The 19,404-nt window shown below is 41.7% G+C and overlaps 1 protein-coding gene across 1 annotated transcript; it reads right to left on the bottom strand.

The window, feature by feature from the left end:
• Positions 1-10,601: 10,601 nt before the first annotated feature.
• Positions 10,602-13,093, bottom strand: LOC110520655 (granzyme B). The gene is made up of 5 exons (XM_036975320.1): positions 12,990-13,093; positions 12,270-12,420; positions 11,992-12,139; positions 11,449-11,709; positions 10,602-11,224 (listed from the first exon to the last, which is right to left on the bottom strand). The coding sequence occupies exons 1-5, from the start codon at positions 13,033-13,035 to the stop codon at positions 11,039-11,041; spliced, it is 792 nt and encodes a 263-aa protein (XP_036831215.1). The 5' UTR covers positions 13,036-13,093; the 3' UTR covers positions 10,602-11,038.
• Between the last annotated feature and the right edge of the window lie 6,311 nt (positions 13,094-19,404).

The raw sequence follows: 19,404 nt of genomic DNA, 5'->3' as shown, positions 1-19,404 counted from the left end.
GAACGACATTTATTGGATATTTCAAACTTTTTTAAAATAAATTATCGAGGTCACCCCCTCTCCTAGGGAGGGTGACATGTTCGATGCCAATATAACGCAGAGACAAAATCGAGTGGTTTGCTTCCAAAAAGTGGGCCGCAACTGGGTAAGTCGAGTTTTTACAAGCAAACTGGCACTGTCTCTGCTTTTTATATTTGAAAGAAAAGGTGATGCATGCTGGGGGCTTCTCTCCGAGCGATGAGCCGCATGGTCCTAAAGCCAGGCAGCTAACATGCTAAACATTCCTTGCAATTTAATTGGGATTAGAATGATTCTAGTCCCCAAAAATGTTCCTACTTTTTTTTTGGGGGGGGGGGGGGGGGGGTCTTGAGCTAGGGTACGCGACTGCTATACTCTGCCATACCCAACTGATGCCGGGGCTTGGTCGGCCATCATCGTAAATAATAATTTGTTCTTAACTGACTTGCCTAGTTAAATAAGGGTTAAATAAAAAATGTATAAAAAAAAATGCCTCTGCAGTTTGAAGCCTGGCTTGAGATGGCAGCAGGTGTTTAATCAATATCCACCCTTATGACATTGATGAAGCCTGAGTTGGAATGTGAAACTAGCTTTAGAAAATCCTGAGTAGATGTGAAAAAAGAAACGTCCCTGTCTTTCGAAGATAATTGGTAAAAATCTAAATAACTTCACAGATCTTCATTGTAAAGGGTTTAAACACTGTTTCTCATGCTTGTTCAAGGAACCTTAAACAATTAATGAAGAGACCTGTGGAATGGTCATTAAAACCTCTCTGGGATGTGGGACGGTACAGTCCCACCTCGCCAACAGCCAGTGATATTGCAGGGCGCCAAATTCAAAACAACAGAAATCCCATAATCATTACCAACATTTCTCAAACGTATAAGTATTTTACACCATTTTAAAGATAAACTTGTTGTAAATCCAGCCACAGTGTCTGATTTCAAAAAGGCTTTACGACGAAAGCACACCAAACGATTATGTTACGTCAGTACCTAATCACAGGAAAATACAGCCATTTTTCCAGCCAAAGAGAGTCACAAAAAGCAGAAATAGAGATAGAATGAATCACTAACCTTTGATGATCTTCATCAGATGACACTCATAGGACTTCATTTTACACAATACATGTATGTTTTGTTGGCTAAAGTTCATATTTATATCCAAAAATCTCAGTTTAAATTGGCGCGTTACGTTCACTAATGTTTTGCTTCCAAAATTGATTTTGCAGAGCGACATCAATTTACTAAAATACTCATCATAAATGTTGATGAAAATACAAGTGTTACGCATGGAACTTTAGATGAACTTCTCCTTAATGCAACCGCTGTGTCAGATTTCTAAAAAGCTTTACCGAATATGCACACCATGCAATAATCTGAGTACAGCGCTCAGACAACAGAACAAGCCATACAGGTATCCGCCATGTTGTGGAGTCAACAGAAGTCAGAAATAGCATTATAAATATTCACTTACATTTGATGATCTTTATCAGAATGCACTCCCAGGAATCCCAGTTCCACAATAAATGTTGAATTTGTTCGATAAAGTCCATCATTTATGTAGAAATACCTCCTTTTTGTTTGCGTGTTTAGTACACAATCCAAACTCACGAGGCGCGGGCAAGTCCAGGCAAAATTTCAGACAAAAAGTAATATCACAGTTCGTAGAAACATGTCAAATGAAGTACAGAATCAATCTTTAGGTTTTTTTTATCATAAATCTTCAATAATGTTTCAACCGGAGACGTTTCTTTTTTTTGCTGTAAATGGACTGTACTTGTGCACCTCAGGTTTCAACTCAGGTTGCATGGCCTTAACTTATGTATGGATTACTGTGTAAAAGTATATAAAGCATGCTAATATACTGGTGTGAAGGCATTTGGGCAGTGGTGTAAAGTACTACTTAAGTATTTGGGGGGGGGGGATATACTTACTATTACTATTTATTTTAAAACTATTTCAAATTTTGCAAAAATTGTATAGGAGTAGATTTATAAAAGGCATAATGTGCTTTTCGACTTCAAAACCAATGTAATTGGACAATTTGCTATATTATAAAATTGATTGAATATTTTGTTTCTGCGTCACATCCTTTAACACTTTATTTGGATAATCCATCTGTGCAACAAGGTTTCCCAAACTAGGGCTTGCAACCCCATGTGGGGTCACCTGATTATTTTATTTAACCAGGTAAGAAGACTGAGAGCACATTTTAACTTACAGCAACAACCTGGGGAATAGTTACAAGGGAGAGGAGGGGCGATGAATGAGCCAATTGGAAACTGGGGATGATTAGTTGGCCATGATGGTATGAGGGCCAGATTGGGAATTTAGCCAGGACACCAGGGTTAACACCCCTTCTCTTACAATAAGTGCCATGGGAACTTTATATACCATCAGAGAGTCAGGACACCCGTTTAACATCCCATCTAAAAGACAGCACCCCACACAGGGCAATGTCCCCAATCACTGCCCTGTGGCATTGAGATATGTTTTTTTAGACCAGAGGAAACAGTGCCCCCTACTGGCCCTCCAACACCACTTCCAGCAGCATCTGGTCTCCCATCCAGGGATGACCAGGACCAATCCGGCTGAACTTCAGAGGTAATCCATTAGTGGGATGCAGGGTGGTATGCTGCTGTGCTGGCATAAAGACTTTGAAACTGGGGTTATCAGAGAACATTTGCGCTTGGCTCATAAAACCGGGGTTATGTCAGTGGCCTCCGGTAAACAGAGCAGTTTCTGTTTTCTTCCTACAAGTGAGTCTATCTTTTGAATGGTTTAAGCTACAAAATGTTATGAACCCATTACTGAAAGATAAGAGACTCAGGAACACGTTTGTCTGTACTTTTTCCCTCTACTATGCCCATAAGCCATTAGAACTGAGTGGACAAGACCAGGCACTAAATCAGACTGAGGAAAAAAGACCATCGCCAATGATGACAGAAGTCAAATATCACACAACTGGTCTGATGTACTTAGTGTACTGTTAGTGTACTGTTTGGTGTCTGTGTAGGTTTCCTGATTGAGTAAAACTCTTCTCACCTACATCACAGCTATAAGGTCGCTGGATCACTTTCAACCCTGGAGCCTTCCCAGATGATAAGACCCTCCCACTGAGCGAGCGACCGTTAGGGTTGTCCCAACAACTTATGTCTCTCCTGAGTTCTGCAAAATAGGAAAAGTCCCAAGTTATTTTATTAAGCTCGAAGTCCAGCCCTAGTGATGTCACTGCATACGTCATTACCTTCTACTCATCAGACCAAGCTCATGCACACACAGCTATACAGACTTGCAAGAGAGATACAATAGTTCCAGTGTTTTCTAAGGGCTCAGCAGTAAATGTCCACTCCCCCAAGTTGATTTATAGAGGTCTGTCTGACTAGTCTCATCTCTTTTACTCCCCTGCAGGGTTCTGTGTTTATCTTTGAAGTGCTTTCTCACAGACCCCATGCAATAACTCAAACATCTCTCAGACCTTTTCTTTATAGGCGGCAGAGACTGGAAAAGAACTGTGAAACAATTTTAAACCTTATAATGCATATATATATATATATATATATATATATATAGTTAATCTGTAGTCTAGGACCCTATAAATGTAGTGGGGGAGGGGTCTTATAACCCTTCACATAATACAACATATGCATATTCAATTATTATAATATATCAAACATTTGGTTCAACCCCTATCATGACCCCAATTTGACCCCATCATTCCCCCCTTTGAGACTCACCCAAAGTTTTAATCATAAAATTCTCCTCTGAAATCAAACAGATTTGGCAATCCCACGGAACCATTTGGGATGGCCTGTTATAAAATGAGTTTCCTGGAATGCTGGTGGGGGTGGGGTGACTCTGTCTATACTCCCATTCCTCCTGAGTCCTGGGAAGAACCATGGAGTTGAATAAACAATGGGATTAAGAGAAACCAGAAATGCACCAGTCTCACCTTCAGCACGATTTGTATCAACTTCCACCAACACCATCACTCCAGCATGTTCAAGAGCAGTTACAGTTTACAGTCATTTTCTTACACATATAAACAGTAATCAAAATCCCCAAACTTCCTACAAGTATAGGAGTAAACAATGAAAATAAAGTCAACAAACTTTCTCCATTACAATTCCAAATTTAGCATTTAACCAGTCACCAATTTAGTCAAAACAGATTTTTTCAGATTTGAGAGAGTTTTACTAAGATCAGCAATCCTATCAATTATCACAGTCATATTCTCAGAGGAGTCAGGGAGGAGCATAACACAATTTCAGGATCAATAATGCCTAGAACGTTACAGTGTCCTCCTTCCTTCGCCAAAAGATCATCTAAAGCCAACTCATGGCGGCCGACTACTGCTTTCAGATTTTCGACATCTAATGAGAGTTGGCTAAATCCTCAGATCGTTAAAATCATATGGGCCTGTAAAGATTGAGGTTAAATTATTTACCCACTTTCCCAGGAAAGCCACACCCCAGGACTGACATACCAAAAGATCTCACCCGGGTGTAGGACATGACCATAGGCTTCCTGACTGTCTGGAATGAGTCGTTTGGTACACTTCAGTTCCCCATATTTGGTTTTTGCCTGTTTATTGAAAAGATAGGTGACTAGAATTCTTAAAATGTACATTTCTGTTCTCCCCAAATAACAACCCCCCCCCCCCCTTATCCAGGAGGTAAAGTGAGGTACCCCTTGTCACAGCATACCCACATCCAAAAGGTACTCCCATGCCTTCTTCTATCCTGGACATTTTTACACCTGTCACCTTTTGCTGTACATCTACTACACTAAAATCACCTTCAGCATAGTTTCTCCTATCACTATACTACATGCTCTCAGTTGACCCATATATACACGACAAGCTCTAGTATCTCCCATATCTTCCTTCTACCACATTAGGTAACTTTGCCCCCTTCTTGTGACCACCCCGACATACATGCGTCCCATTATCACCAAATGTTTAACAGTCTTTTTAGCTAAGCAATTTATTATACAGAAAGCAACAACAAAGCACAGTAGTCCTACCAGAAGTGGAACGATCATGGCAGACAGGAACATCATCACCTTACCCATCACGTATCCAAATACACCATTAAACCAGTGTCCAAATTTGGTCATAGATGGTGTTGACAGTAACTCCTAATTTAGCCAGGTCATAAATAAACGCTGTCATGTTGTCACAGAAGTCAGGAAGCAACATGACACAGTAATCCTGATCATCTATTCCAAGGGCCCTGCAGACACCAATATGTAATCGAGTACCATTTAGTCTCAATGGCCCACCCTCCCAACCTCTTCAGTCTACCCCCTCCTTTTTCGAACATTCTGTTAAAAATCGCGCAACATTTCAGCGTCCTGCTACTCATGCCAGGAATATAGTATATGCATATGATTAGTATGTGTGGATAGAGAACACTCTGAAGTTTCTGAAACTTTCTGAAACTAAAACTGGTTAAATAACGTCTGTGACTATAACAGAACGTGAACAGCAAGCGAAATCCCAAGAAAAACCTGGTCACAAAAACCACAGAAAAGTATTAATCCGCCAGTCTCTGAATTGTTTATTGCAAGCTGCATCTGAACTATTACCTGTTGCCCTATTGGATAATCCACCTTCCCATGCTTCTTCCTTCCCTTCCTTCCCTCCAGTGACCAACATCAGAATAGTATAATTGCTTTTTCTTTGTCAAACCTTGGTATTGTTCCTTTGCCAATTGGTATAGTTGCGAAGTAATTACAATTTATCAGATTAACACAATTTAGCAGATGATGTGATACTGGTGTGCAAAAGAGCAGAAAATAAAATAAACACAATATGGGGATGAGGTAGGTAGATTGGGTGGGCTATGTACAGATGGACTATGTACAGCTGCAGCGATCGGTTAGCTGCTCAGATAGCTGATGTTTAAAGTTAGTGAGGGAAATGTAAGTCTCCAGCTTCAGCGATTTTTGCAATTCGTTCCAGTCACTGGCAGCAGAGAACTGGAAGGAAAGGCGGTCAAAGGAGGTGCTGTCTTTGGGGATGACCAGTGAGATATACCTGCTGGAGCGCGTGCTACGGGTGGGTGTTGTTATCGTGACCAGTGAGCTGAGGTAAGGCGGAGCTTTACCTAGCGTAGTCTTATAGATAACCTGATACTACCTGGGTTCCCCACAGAAAGGCTGCGGAGGTGGATTTCTGGGAAATCATTACCCGTGTGCCAGATGTGTTCCCCTTCCCCTGTCATCCTATGTAATGTCACTGCTTTCACACATTTACTGGTCTCCACATCCCCGTCCACAAAGGGAACGAGTTGAATTTGGAGAACAATAAATACCCTGCATGTGTGTTTCCATGGGTGCATTTTTCTTGTTTCACAACCATAGTATGTGTGTATGATGGTAACATCTGATGACTGTTCAGGACCTGTGGCTGAACCCTCTGTTGGTTCTTCTTGCCTTTGTTCTCGGGCCCTCTGGCTGTGGTCTTCCCCGTTTCTCCTCTGTTCCTTCCTCATCGGTGGATCTCAGCCTCTTTTGTTGTCATGGTCACCTGGAAGGGACCCATCCATCTTGGGTGGTTCCATTTTCTTTTATGGACTCGTAGTTTCACCCAGTCTCCTATGCAAATGGTCAGAGCATCTGGATCCTCACCTGGGATTGGTTCTGCTGCTTTCCTAGTGTTAGAGTGGAGAAAACTTACAACAGAAGTTAGTTCCTTCATGTACTCAAGATGGTCACACTATGTTTTAGTTATGTCTATCTGTCGGTCAGTCATAGGTCTCACCCCTGGGGTGTTCATTGGTCGTCTTGTTAACATCTCGTAAGGTGTACACCCAATACCTTTGTTAAGGCTGCTGCGCATTGTCATGAGGACAAGGGCAAGCATTCCACACAGCTCAATTTTGTGGAATGGCAGGCTTTTGATCCTTTAATTAGGCCTCTCTGTAATCCCGTGATAGATGGACACAAACTTCTGGTCAACACCCATCATTTTGGTCACTTGGGAAACCACATCTCCTATGAGATGGGTCCCATAGTCTGCAGACAAAACCTCAGGCACTCCGAACATGGGTATGATTTCCGTCACTAGGAATTTTGCAACTGTTTGCGCATAACAGTTGGTGGGTGGGATGGTTCCACCCACCTGGTAAACCTGTCAATTATAACCAAGCAGTATCTCTTTCTTTGTTTTCGCTCTATCGTGTCTATGAAATCCATAGCTAGGTGGAAAAAATGTCATTTTGGAGTGGGGAACGACCCTGTGTTGCAGTGGAGTTCCCTTGTTTATGTTATATTACAAACACGCAACGATAAATGAACTGTTTCACGTGCTGATTCAAACCATTGGGCCGAAATCTTCTCCTCCTCCTTTCCCATATCCACCCTTTGATGAATGGCTCACTCCATGAGCCAATCGGCAAATAGTAGAGATCATAGTTGATGGTGAACAGGGCATGTCGTACAGAAGATGTAGCCATAAGCCAGACGTAGGACAGAGAGCACACCCTCTCTCCCTCCACACCTGGTGATTGAGAATATCAGCCTGCAGCTGATTCTCAAGATCAGTAGTTTCAGACGACACAAACGACTAAAAATAAAATGCATGTGTGTGACACAACGGGAAACAGTGAATTTGGCCGCCTCATCAGCTATGCTGTTACCAATTCTAGCATAATCACTCCAACCCGTGTGTGCCTCAACCTTAACAATAGCCAATGCGTTAGGTTTTCACATAGCTTCAATCAACTGTTCAACATAAGGTCTGTTTTTAATAGGTGTGCCTGTGGTATTAGTAAACCAGCAACGAACAGCACCATGTCAGGCAGAGGTTCATCAAAACAAGTCTTTGTCCGGTGCACATTCCTGGGCTGTCCCGATGTCCCTGTTATTGTTACTGATGATTTGCTCAGGGAAGCTCTCCAACAACTTGTCCTAAACAGGAACAGTGAGCTCCAGTGTCTATTAGAAATGGTAGATCATGTCCATTAACATCAAGAGTAACCATTGGCTCTTCTCTTCCGTCATTGAATTCGTACAGGGGACACTGGAGCAAGGGGAGTCGGGCACCTTCATTGTGAGGGAAATAAGAACTGTTGGCGTTCTGATTTCCCATTGGCCGTGGTTTTCCTCTATCATTAACTTGTACTCCTTGTCCATAGGTGGCTCAGGGGAGCATATTCAGCTCCGGGCAAGTGGTACTGCGGCTGAGTTTCCTCTTCCTCTGCCATACCCAAAGTTTCCTCTTCCTCTGCCAGACCCAAAGTTTCCTCTACCTCTGTTGTAACCTCTACCTCTTTCATTTCCCCCACACTGCAAACTCACATGCCCCAACTTCCCACAGGTCCAGCATTGTTCTAGTCACGAAAGGCTCTGGCGGGCCCACCTCTTCCAGTCCATGTTTGTGGGTCACCATAATGCTCAGTGGTGAAAAGCACATACCTTGCAGGCACCGTGTTCAACGAGTGTGACTGATGTGACTGTGGGGGAGCTGCAGGCTGTGGTTGTGGTGAGCCTGTAGAAACAACTTTAAGCAGCCATCATATTGTGAGTAAAATAACCACTTCCTGTCTCAATCTGTGCAAGCTGGGCCTTCTTCAGTGCAGTGTCTAGTCCTCTTCGTCACACTCTTCTATCTCCCTCTGGTATTGCCTTTACCGTATCCGTGGCTTGTCCCGACCTCCTCTTTTAGCTTTTTACTTTAGACCACATCATCTGTGTCTCTTTTAATCGTATCAGCAATTAGCACCTGCAGATCTTCTATCAACTTCCTCTTCTCTTTTCATAATGTATACAAATTATCATTTTCCAGTCGTCTTTCTTCTCGCTTTCTTTCTTCCCTTTCTCGCTATTGTTCTCTCCAGCTTTAAATTATGGTCACGGGTAGCCTTGTTCATGAAGATCTTTCCTTCCAGCATCATCATTCCTATCACAGTTTCTGATACAAGGGCACTTTTCTTCTTCCCCTTCTTTTGGTCAATTTTTCTTGTCTGAATTATCTCCTTGACTCAATCCAACCTAATTTCTTTAGGGTTATCCTAAAGTGGGTGTAATATGTATGTACATGCCTATATAAATTATTCTCTATCTCCTTTCAGTGTGTGTTAAAACTTGTTATGGCTAGGAGTCCCTCAAAAGGAACACCCCACCCCCCATTCAGCTGATATATTTCACTTTCACACATTAACAAGTCCAATACAGCAAAACGAAAGATAAACATCTTGTTAATCTACCCATCGTGTCCGATTTTTAAAAGGTTTTACAGTTTTACAGTCTCGAAGTCCGAAGTAATGTCACTGCATACGTCATTACCTTCTACCCAACAGACCAAGCCCATGCATACACAGCTATACAAACTTGCAAGGGAGATACAATAGTTCCAGTGTTTTCTAAGGGCTCAGCAGTAAATGTCCACTCCCCAAGTTGATTTATAGAGGTATGTCTGACTAGTCTCATCTCTTTTACTCCCCTGCAGGGTTCTGTGTTTATCTTTGAAGTGCTTTCTCACAGACCCCATGCAATAACGCACACATCTCTCAGACCCTTTCTTTATAAGGGGCAGAGACTGGAAAATAACTGTGAAACCATTTAAAACCTTATAATATGTATATATATATATATATATATATATATATATATATATATATATATATATATATATAGTTCACCTGTAGTCTAGGACCCTATAAATATAGTGGGGGAGGGGTCGTATAACCCTTCCACATCAAACATTTGGTGTAGCCCTTATCATGACCCCAATTTGACCCCGCACTACACAGAAGATCATACAACATTATTGCCTGATGATTTTCTGAACATCCCAATACCTTTCAGATGCATTTCAGTCACATCAAAACCATACTGTCTTCAGATTGAAATGCTTTCAAAAATACTGTCAGACTTATTTGTTTTCGATTGTCATAGCAATTGTCATTGTCATAAAAAATTTTTAAAAAGTAAATAGATGACATCATTATTTTTTTTTACATGGTGTGGGTCTCGCATTCTTTAAATATCAAAATTGGGTTGGTCATGGGTATTTGAGGTATTGTGATGTCATTATGAGCTATTGTGATGTCATTATGGGGCCAAAGGAGTTTAAGAACCCTACAGACCATCTGTAACATCCCAACTAACTATCTACTAACGCTAACCCAAGCCGTAAACCCTTTATCCTAACCTTTAGTCCCTTATGCTAAACTTTAAACCATAACCCTTATTCTAAACATAACCCTAACCTTAGCAAGCAGTTGCTTATCAACAGATAGTTTGTTGGTAGTATGACCAGATTGTAACAATCGTCGTAGGTGGAAGAAGGAGAGGACCAAGGTGCAGAGTGGTAAGTGTTCATGTTGTAAATTTAATCAAAACTGAACACTAAACAAAATAACAACGAGGAATAACGAGAACGAAACAGTTCTGTCAGGTGATACACACAAAAACAGAAAACAACTGCCCACAACTCAAGGGTGAAACCAAGCTGCCTAAGTATGGTTCTCAATCAGAGACAACGATTGACAGCTGCCTCTGATTGGGAACCATACCAGGCCAAACACATAGAAATACAAAACATAGAACAAAAACATAGAATTCCCACCCACCTCACACCCTGATCAAACTAAAAATAGAAACATACAAAGCAATCTACGGTCAGGACACAGATGGACTATCCAAAAATAACAACAATGGCAGAGTAAAGGTTTTGCTTTATCTTTTAAATTATTTTCTAATTACTAATTACCAAAAAAATATATAAAAACAAGAAAATCAGTTATAATCAGTTAAAATCAGTTACAAATGTGTTTTAAATGGAAACAAAATGATAAAAATAAGAAACTTGTCCTCTATCCAGGGCATGATGAGAAGTGTATTTATGCAGGAATAGATACCATTATGTTAGTACTCTAACAACTATGAACGGGTAAAGGTTTAGCTTTATCAGAAACTTGTCCTCTATCCAGGGCATGATGAGAAGTGTATTTGTGCAGGAATAGATACCATTATGTTAGTACACTAGCATCAATGTACTTCCTAGTCCTTTATTCCTGCTTGTTTAAAGACATGTTGGCACCATATCCGTGTAACACCTCTTTAATCCAGGGCATGAAGAAAGGGATTTTCATGAACACATGAGGATATCGGGAATCATCACATCTCTCAAGATAATTAAAAGCAACGATACCCTGTGCCTTGTTGTTACAAATAAGAGGTCCCCCTGAATCTCCCTGGAACACAGAACAACAGGAATTAGAGAAGAGACATACAGAAGTGAGATTGTGAAAGGAGAATAAGTGAACACTTCCAAGTCTGTTTTAGTGTTTCAGTACAGTAATGTTACAGATAAATAAACACTGCTTATCTGATCAACTAAAACCTGTACTGGTTGTCCTCTACAGCATGTTGTTTCTACTATTACTATAATCATTTGATCCAAATTTAATTTAGTTACCTGACAAAATCCTTTCCCTCCGGTAGTACGAGTGCACATCATTTGTTTTTTGTCAAAGTATTTCTGCCACACCTTCTTGCATTCAGAGACATCCTCCAACGTCACCGCCACTTCCATCAAAACGCCAGAACCCTGGTTGTTGTTCGAGTTAGTCTTGCCCCAACCAGCTACGGAGCACTTGATGTTTGCTGGGGTTGATCCATCCTTCTTTGGGAGTCCAGTGACTTTTACATACCTGTTCAGTTTTGCTTTAGTCTTTAACTGTTGAAAGACAAGAAAAATAACACACAGGGTTTAAATTGTGTGAAACCACTTCAGATATTTTAGTAGTGGATGTTTATTTTTTTTATCTACATAAGTACTATTAGCTAATTCAGACAAAAAGGGTTACATCAACAATATTGAAACCTTCAAATGATCGTATTGAAGGTAAAACAAATCCATGTCATAAACCCTCAATTTAAAGCTAATCTACTGTCAAATGTTTAAGTAAATACCGCAAAGAAATGTATAAAAGAAAGATGTTTTTAAAAAAAAGTTTACCTGGAGTAGCATGATGTCATAAGTGAGCTGGCTATATTGTCCGTGCAAAGGATGGCGATGGTGATGTACCACCTGAATCTCTTGCCGACTCTTCTTCTCTTCTTTGGTTAGGTCGTGAGCTCCAAGAACCACCGTTAAAGGATAAGCACTAAAAATAACATTAAAAATAAAAACGAGTCACATTAAAACAACGAGACAGTCAACATTGAGTTATTACTCATAGATGCCCCTTCAAGAGACATGTAAACACGATGCATTTGTATTCGTTGTTAACTCACTTTTTCAAGCAGTGTGCTGAAGTCAGGACAAAGTCCTCCCGGATGAGCATTCCTCCACAAACATGGTATCCTCTGTGTTGCAGAGAGACCATATAGGGCCTTGAGTGGGGCTTAGCTATCTTACCACCCACAATACCACTCTCAGAGGCTCCTTGGAAGGAGGAGGAAAGAGGATATCATGTTAACTATGTCTTCTGGGACACACAAGCAGCAAAACAACAACAACATCATTTGTGTTCAATTTGGTTAACAATTAGCTAACTTCTTTACTGTCTGCTACCAAGTAATTATTTTAGGGAATAATCAGCTGTACCTTCTTTACTAGCTGGTTCTTATATAGAGAATAATCAGCTATACCTTCTTTACTAGCTGTTTCTCTGTAGAGAATAATCAGCTATACCTTCTTTACTAGCTGGTTCTTATATAGATAATAATCAGCTGTACCTTGTTTACTAGCTGGTTCTTATATAGAGAATAATCAGCTGTACCTTGTTTACTAGCTGGTTCTTATATAGAGAATACTCAGCTGTACCTTGTTTACTAGCTGGTTCTTATATAGAGAATAATCAGCTGTACCTTGTTTACTAGCTGGTTCTTATATAGAGAATAATCAGCTGTACCTTCTTTACTAGCTGGTTCTTATATAGAGAATAATCAGCTATACCTTCTTTACTAGCTGGTTCTTCGTAGATATATAATGTATAGAATAGATCAACTCACCAGCAGAGGAAAGGAGTTGGAGGAGGATGAGGAGGTTCAGGTACATGGTGGTGGACTGGCAGAGATCTAGATGATTTGAGAGACTGCAGGTTTCTCCTCTCTATATATACCACCTTAACATCATCTCCCCCCTTCCATACTACCCACATACACAGCAAGAAGGTGTTTGGTGGTCTAGCCGACTATTCATACTGAAAGTGAAAGTTTAATGTTGAGATAGAGGTATGTGATAGACTTGGAAATTCTCAGATAATTCATTCCAAAAGCATCTTTTTAAATTTAAGTCTAACAAATTACCTCATTTATTACTTACATTTATTGCAAAAAATAAACTTGCATTTAGAAACACATACAGTTAGTTGACACTACAGCCAAGTAAACACATCATATAATTGTCCACATGGAATCGATTCAATGTGCTTTTAAACTGTTTCAACTTCCCAGTTGAGCTGCAACGTATTTGTCCCAGTTGACTTGTTCCAGTCTGCTCCATAAAGTACTAGAACCGTTTCGTCAGTGGGTCCTTGGAGTAGAGGTGGTCTATAGTTTGTGGGTAATTTACTAGGATCAGACCCATTAGTTGTTGAGAAAGCAGCAGCTACTCTTCCTGGGGTTCCACAAAAAAACAGTAAACACGATACAGAACATTAATAGACAATAGAAAGCTCAGTAGATAAGAACAGCTCAGTAGATAAGAACAGCTCAGTAGATAAGAACAGGACAGCACAAGACAGTAGGTCAACAATACATTACAGGACAGTAGGTCAACAGGACAGGACAAGACAGTAGGTCAACAATACATTACAGGACAGTAGGTCAACAGGACAGGACAGGACAGGACAGGAGGTCAACAGGACAGGACAGTAGGTCAACAATACAATACAGGACAGGAGGTCAACAGGACAGGACAGGACAGGAGGTCAACAGGACAGGACAAGACAGTAGGTCAACAATACATTACAGGACAGTAGGTCAACAGGACAGGACAAGACAGTAGGTCAACAATGCATTACAGGACAGTAGGTCAACAGGACAGGACAGGACAGGAGGTCAACAGGACAGGACAGTAGGTCAACAATACAGGACAGGACAGTAGGTCAACAATACAATACAGGACAGGAGGTCAACAGGACAGGACAGGACAGGAGGTCAACAGGACAGGACAAGACAGTAGGTCAACAGGACAGGACAGGAGGTCAACAGGACAGAACAGTAGGTCAACAGGACAGGACAGTAGGTCAGCAATACAGGACAGTAGGTCAACAGGACAGGACAGTAGGTCAGCAATACAGGACAGTAGGTCAACAGGACAGGACAGTAGGTCAACAATACAATACAGGACAGTAGGTCAACAGGACAGGACAGTAGGTCAACAATACAATACAGGACAGGAGGTCAACAGGACAGGACAGGACAGGAGGTCAACAGGACAGGACAAGACAGTAGGTCAACAATACATTACAGGACAGTAGGTCAACAGGACAGGACAGGACAGGAGGTCAACAATGCATTACAGGACAGTAGGTCAACAGGACAGGACAGGACAGGAGGTCAACAGGACAGGACAGTAGGTCAACAATACAGGACAGTAGGTCAACAGGACAGGACAGTAGGTCAGCAATACAGGACAGTAGGTCAACAGGACAGGACAGTAGGTCAACAATACAATACAGGACAGTAGGTCAACAGGACAGGACAGTAGGTCAACAATACAATACAGGACAGTAGGTCAACAGGACAGGACAGGACAGGAGGTCAACAGGACAGGACAAGACAGTATGTCAACAATACATTACAGGACAGTAGGTCAACAGGACAGGACAGTAGGTCAACAGGACAGGACAGTAGGTCAACAGTACAGGACAGGATGCCAGGAGAACATGACCTGCCCCAATGCATAGTGCCAACTGTAAAGTTTGGTGGAGGAAGAATACTGGTCTGGGGCTGTTTTTCATGGTTCGGGCCCCTTAGTTCCAGTTAAGTGAAATCTTCCCACTACAGCATACAATGACATTCTTGGCTATTCTGTGCTTCCATCTTTGTGTCAACAGTTTGGGGAAGGCCCTTTCCTGTTTCAGCATGACTATGTTCCCGAGCACAAAGCAAGGTCCTTACAGAAATGGTTTGTCGAGATCGGTGTGGAAGAACTGGCCTGCACAGAGCCCTGACCTCTTTGGGATGATTTGGAACTCCGACTGCGAGCCAGGCGTAATCGGCCAACATCAGTGGCCAACCTCACTAATGCTCTTGTGGCTGAATGATGCTCCAACATCTAGTGGATAGCCTTCCCAGAATAGTGGAGGCTGTTATAGCAGCAAAGCGAGGGGGACCAACTCCATATTAATGCACATGATTTTGGAATGAGATATTTGACGAGCAGGTGTCCACATACTTTTGACCATGTAGTGTACATACCTCCTCACTGTGTCCCCCACTGTTTCCAGGCTGATCAAGACAGAACAACTGTAATGTAATCCAATAAATTGCTATCCAGAATAACCTCCAGGATCAGAGAGTTACCTTCAGGATGAGAGTGTAACCTCTAGGATGAGAGTATTACCTCCAGGATCCGAGTGTTACCTCCAGGGTCAGAGTGTTACCTCCAGGATGAGTGTGTTACCTCCAGGGTCAGAGTGTTACCTCCAGGATCAGAGTGTTACCTCCAGGCCAGGATGAGAGTGTTACCTCCAGGCCAGGATGAGAGTGTTACCTCCAGGCCAGGATGAGAGTGTTACCTCCAGGCCAGGATGAGAGTGTTACCTCCAGGTCAAGATGAGAGTGTTACCTCCAGGTCAAGATGAGAGTGTTACCTCAAAGCCAGGATGAGAGTGTTACCTCAAGGCCAGGATGAGAGTGTTACCTCCAGGCCAGGATGAGAGTGTTACCTCCAGGCCAGGATGAGAGAGTTACCTTCAGGATGAGAGTGTAACCTCTAGGATGAGAGTGTTACCTCCAGGATCCGAGTGTTACCTCCAGGGTCAGAGTGTTACCTCCAGGATCAGAGTGTTACCTCCAGGATCAGAGTGTTACCTCCAGGATGAGAGTGTTACCTCCAGGATGAGAGTGTTACCTCCAGGATGAGAGTGTTACCTCCAGGCCAGGATGAGAGTGTTACCTCCAGGCCAGGATGAGAGTGTTACCTCCAGGTCAAGATGAGAGTGTTACCTCAAAGCCAGGATGAGAGTGTTACCTCAAGGCCAGGATGAGAGTGTTACCTCCAGGCCAGGATGAGAGTGTTACCTCCAGGCCAGGATGAGAGTGTTACCTCCAGGCCAGGATGAGAGTGTTACCACCAGGATGAGAGTGTTACCTCCAGGATAGGATGAGAGTGTTACCTCCAGGCCAGGATGAGACCCATGGGGCGCCACACAACTGACCCAGCGTTGTCCGGGTTAGGGGATGGTTTGGCCGACAGGGATGTGGCCTCTCCCAAGTCCATATGGGAGTTGCAGCAATGAGACAAGACAGTAACTGCCAATTGGGGAGAAAAAGGGGTAAAAGTTTTAAAAAAGTATATATTTTTTAAAAACTTTTATAATAATAATAATAATAATAAACTCAACAAAATTAAAAAGTAGGTTTGAATGACACTGAGGGGCAACACTGTTACATCCAATGCCTATTTGCCTGAGGCAGGTGCACCCGCATTCAAACGCACTCGTGCAAACACACGGATACACACACATACGTGTACAGTTGAAGTCGGAAGTTTACATGCACCTTAGCCAAATACATTTCAACTCTTCTTTTTTTTTTTTACAATTCCTGACATTTAATCCTAGTAAAAACTCCCTGTCTTAGGTCAGATAGGAACACCACTTCATTTTAACCTCTTGCGACGAGCAAACCCGTATTCGGGAGCGTAATCATCGCCTCAAAGGCATTAGCATAACGCAGCGGACGTAAATACGCAAAAAAATTGCAAATGAAATGAAATAAATACATTCAAACACAAGCTTAGCCTTCTGTTAACAACACTGTCATCTCAGATTTTCAAAATATGCGTTACAGCCAACGCTAGACAAGCATTTGTGTAAGTTTATCATGGCATAAGGCTATGCTAGGCTCTGCTAGCAGCAGGTAACATTTTCACCAAAATAAGGAAAGCCACCAAATTAAATCATTTACCTTTGAAGAACTTCAGATGCTTTCACTCAGGAGACTCCCAGTTAGATAGAAAATTTTCCTTTTTTCCAAAAAATATTATTTTTGTAGGCGAAATTGCTCCCGTTTCTTCATCATGATTGGCTGAGAAATCGACCGGAAAATGCTGCAACTATAACGCCAAACTTTTTTCAAAATTTGCTCCATAATATCGACAGAAACACGGCAAACGTTGTTTAGGATCCATCCTCAAGGTGTTTTTAACATATATATTCGATAATATATCCGTCGAGGCAATTGGTTTCTCATAAGAAGCGATTGGAAAAATGGCTACCTCAGTATTTTATGCAAGATTTTCTGCGGGAGACACCATGTGACCACATGCTATATATGGTCCCTTGCGGCTATTCTTCAATGGAAATGCCTAAAAAGACGTCACAATGCTGTAGACACCTTGGGGAATGCGTGGAAAATGTAAGCTCATTCGTAGCTCATTCACAGCCATATAAGGAGTCATTGGCATGAGGCGGTTTCAAAAAATGCGGAACTTCCTGGTTGGATTTTTATCTGGGTTTCACCTGTAATATCAGTTCTGTGGCACTCACAGACAATATCTTTGCCGTTTTGGAAACGTCAGAGTGTTTTCTTTCCAAAGCTGTCAATTATATGCATAGTCAAGCATCTTTTCGTGACAAAATATCTTGTTTAAAACGGGAACGTTTTTCGTCCAAAATGTTTAATAGCGCCCCCTAATGCATAACTGAATGTGAAATGTCAGAATAATTGTTGAGAGAATGATGTATTTCAGCTTTTGTTTCTTTCATCACATTTCCAGTGGGTCAGAAGTTGACATACACTCAATTGGTATTCCGTTTCATTGCCTTTAAATTGTTTAACTTGGGTCAAACGTTTCAGGTAGCCTTCCACAAGCTTCCCACAATAAGTTGGGTGAATTTTGGCCCATTCCTCCTGACAGAGCTGGTGTAACTGAATCAGGTTTTTAGGCCTCCTTGCTCGCACATGCTTTTTTCAGTTCACCTTACACATTTTCAATAGGCTTGAGGTCAGGGCTTTGTGATGGCCACTCCAATACCTTGACTTTGTTGTCCTTAAGCCTTTTTGCCACAACTTTGGAAGTATGCTTGGGGTCATTGCCCATTTGGAAGACCCATTTGCGAACAAGCTTTTAACTCCCTGACTGATGTCTTGAGATGTTGTTTCAATATATCCACATAATTTCCCTTCCTCATGATGCCATCTATTTTGTGAAGTGCACCAGTCCCACCTGCAGCAAAGCACCCCCACAACATGATGCTGCCACTCCCGTGCTTCACGGTTGGCATGGTGTTCTTCGGCTTGCAAGCCTCCCCCTTTTTCCTCCATTCATAACGATGGTTATTGTGGCCAAACAGTTCTATTTTTCTTTCATCAGACCAGAGGACATTTCTCCAAAAAGTACGATCTTTGTCCCCATGTGCAGTTGCAAACCGTAGTCTGGTTTCTTTATGGCGGTTTTGGAGCAGTGGCTTCTTCCTTGCTGAGCGGCCTTTCAGGTTATGTCGACATAGGACTCATTTTTACTGTGGATATAGATACTTTTGTACCGGTTTCCTCCAGCATCTTCACAAGGTCCTTTGCTGTTGTTCTGGGATTGATTTGCACTTTTCGCACCAAAGTATGTTAATCTCTAGGAGACAGAATGCGTCTCCTTCCTGAGCGATATCACGGCTGCGTGGTCCCATGGTGTTTAAACTTGCGTACTATTGTTTGTACAGATGAACGTGGTACCTTCAGGCGTTAGGAAATTGCTCCCAAGGATGAACCAGACTTGTGGAGGTCTTCAAATTTATTTTTGAGGTCTTGGCTGATTTATTTTGATTTTCCCATATTGTCAAGCAAAGAGGCACTGAGTTTGAAGGTAGGCCTTGAAATACATCTACAGGTACACTTCCAATTGACTTAAATTATGTCAATTAGCCTACCAGAAGCTTCTAAAGCCATTACATAATTTCTGGAATTTTCCAAGCTGTTTAAAGACACAGTCAATTTGCGTAACTTCTGACCCACTGGAATGGTGATACAGTGAATTATAAGTGAAATAATCTGTCATTTAACAATTGTTGGAAATATTTCTTGCATCATGCACAAAGTAGATGTCCTAACTGACTTGCCAAAACTATAGTTTATAAACAAGACATGTGTGGAGTGGTTGAAAAACAAGTTTTAATGACTCCAACCTAAGTGTATGTAAACTTCCGACTTCAACTGTACTTACGGTCACACACACACATGTCACCGTAAAGTTGGTTCC

The sequence above is a fragment of the Oncorhynchus mykiss genome, chromosome 3, assembly GCF_013265735.2.
Source record: "Oncorhynchus mykiss isolate Arlee chromosome 3, USDA_OmykA_1.1, whole genome shotgun sequence".
NCBI classification, from domain to species: Eukaryota; Metazoa; Chordata; class Actinopteri; order Salmoniformes; family Salmonidae; genus Oncorhynchus; species Oncorhynchus mykiss.
The sequence above is the reverse complement of the archived record's forward strand: the minus strand, read 5'-3'. Positions and strand labels throughout refer to the sequence as shown.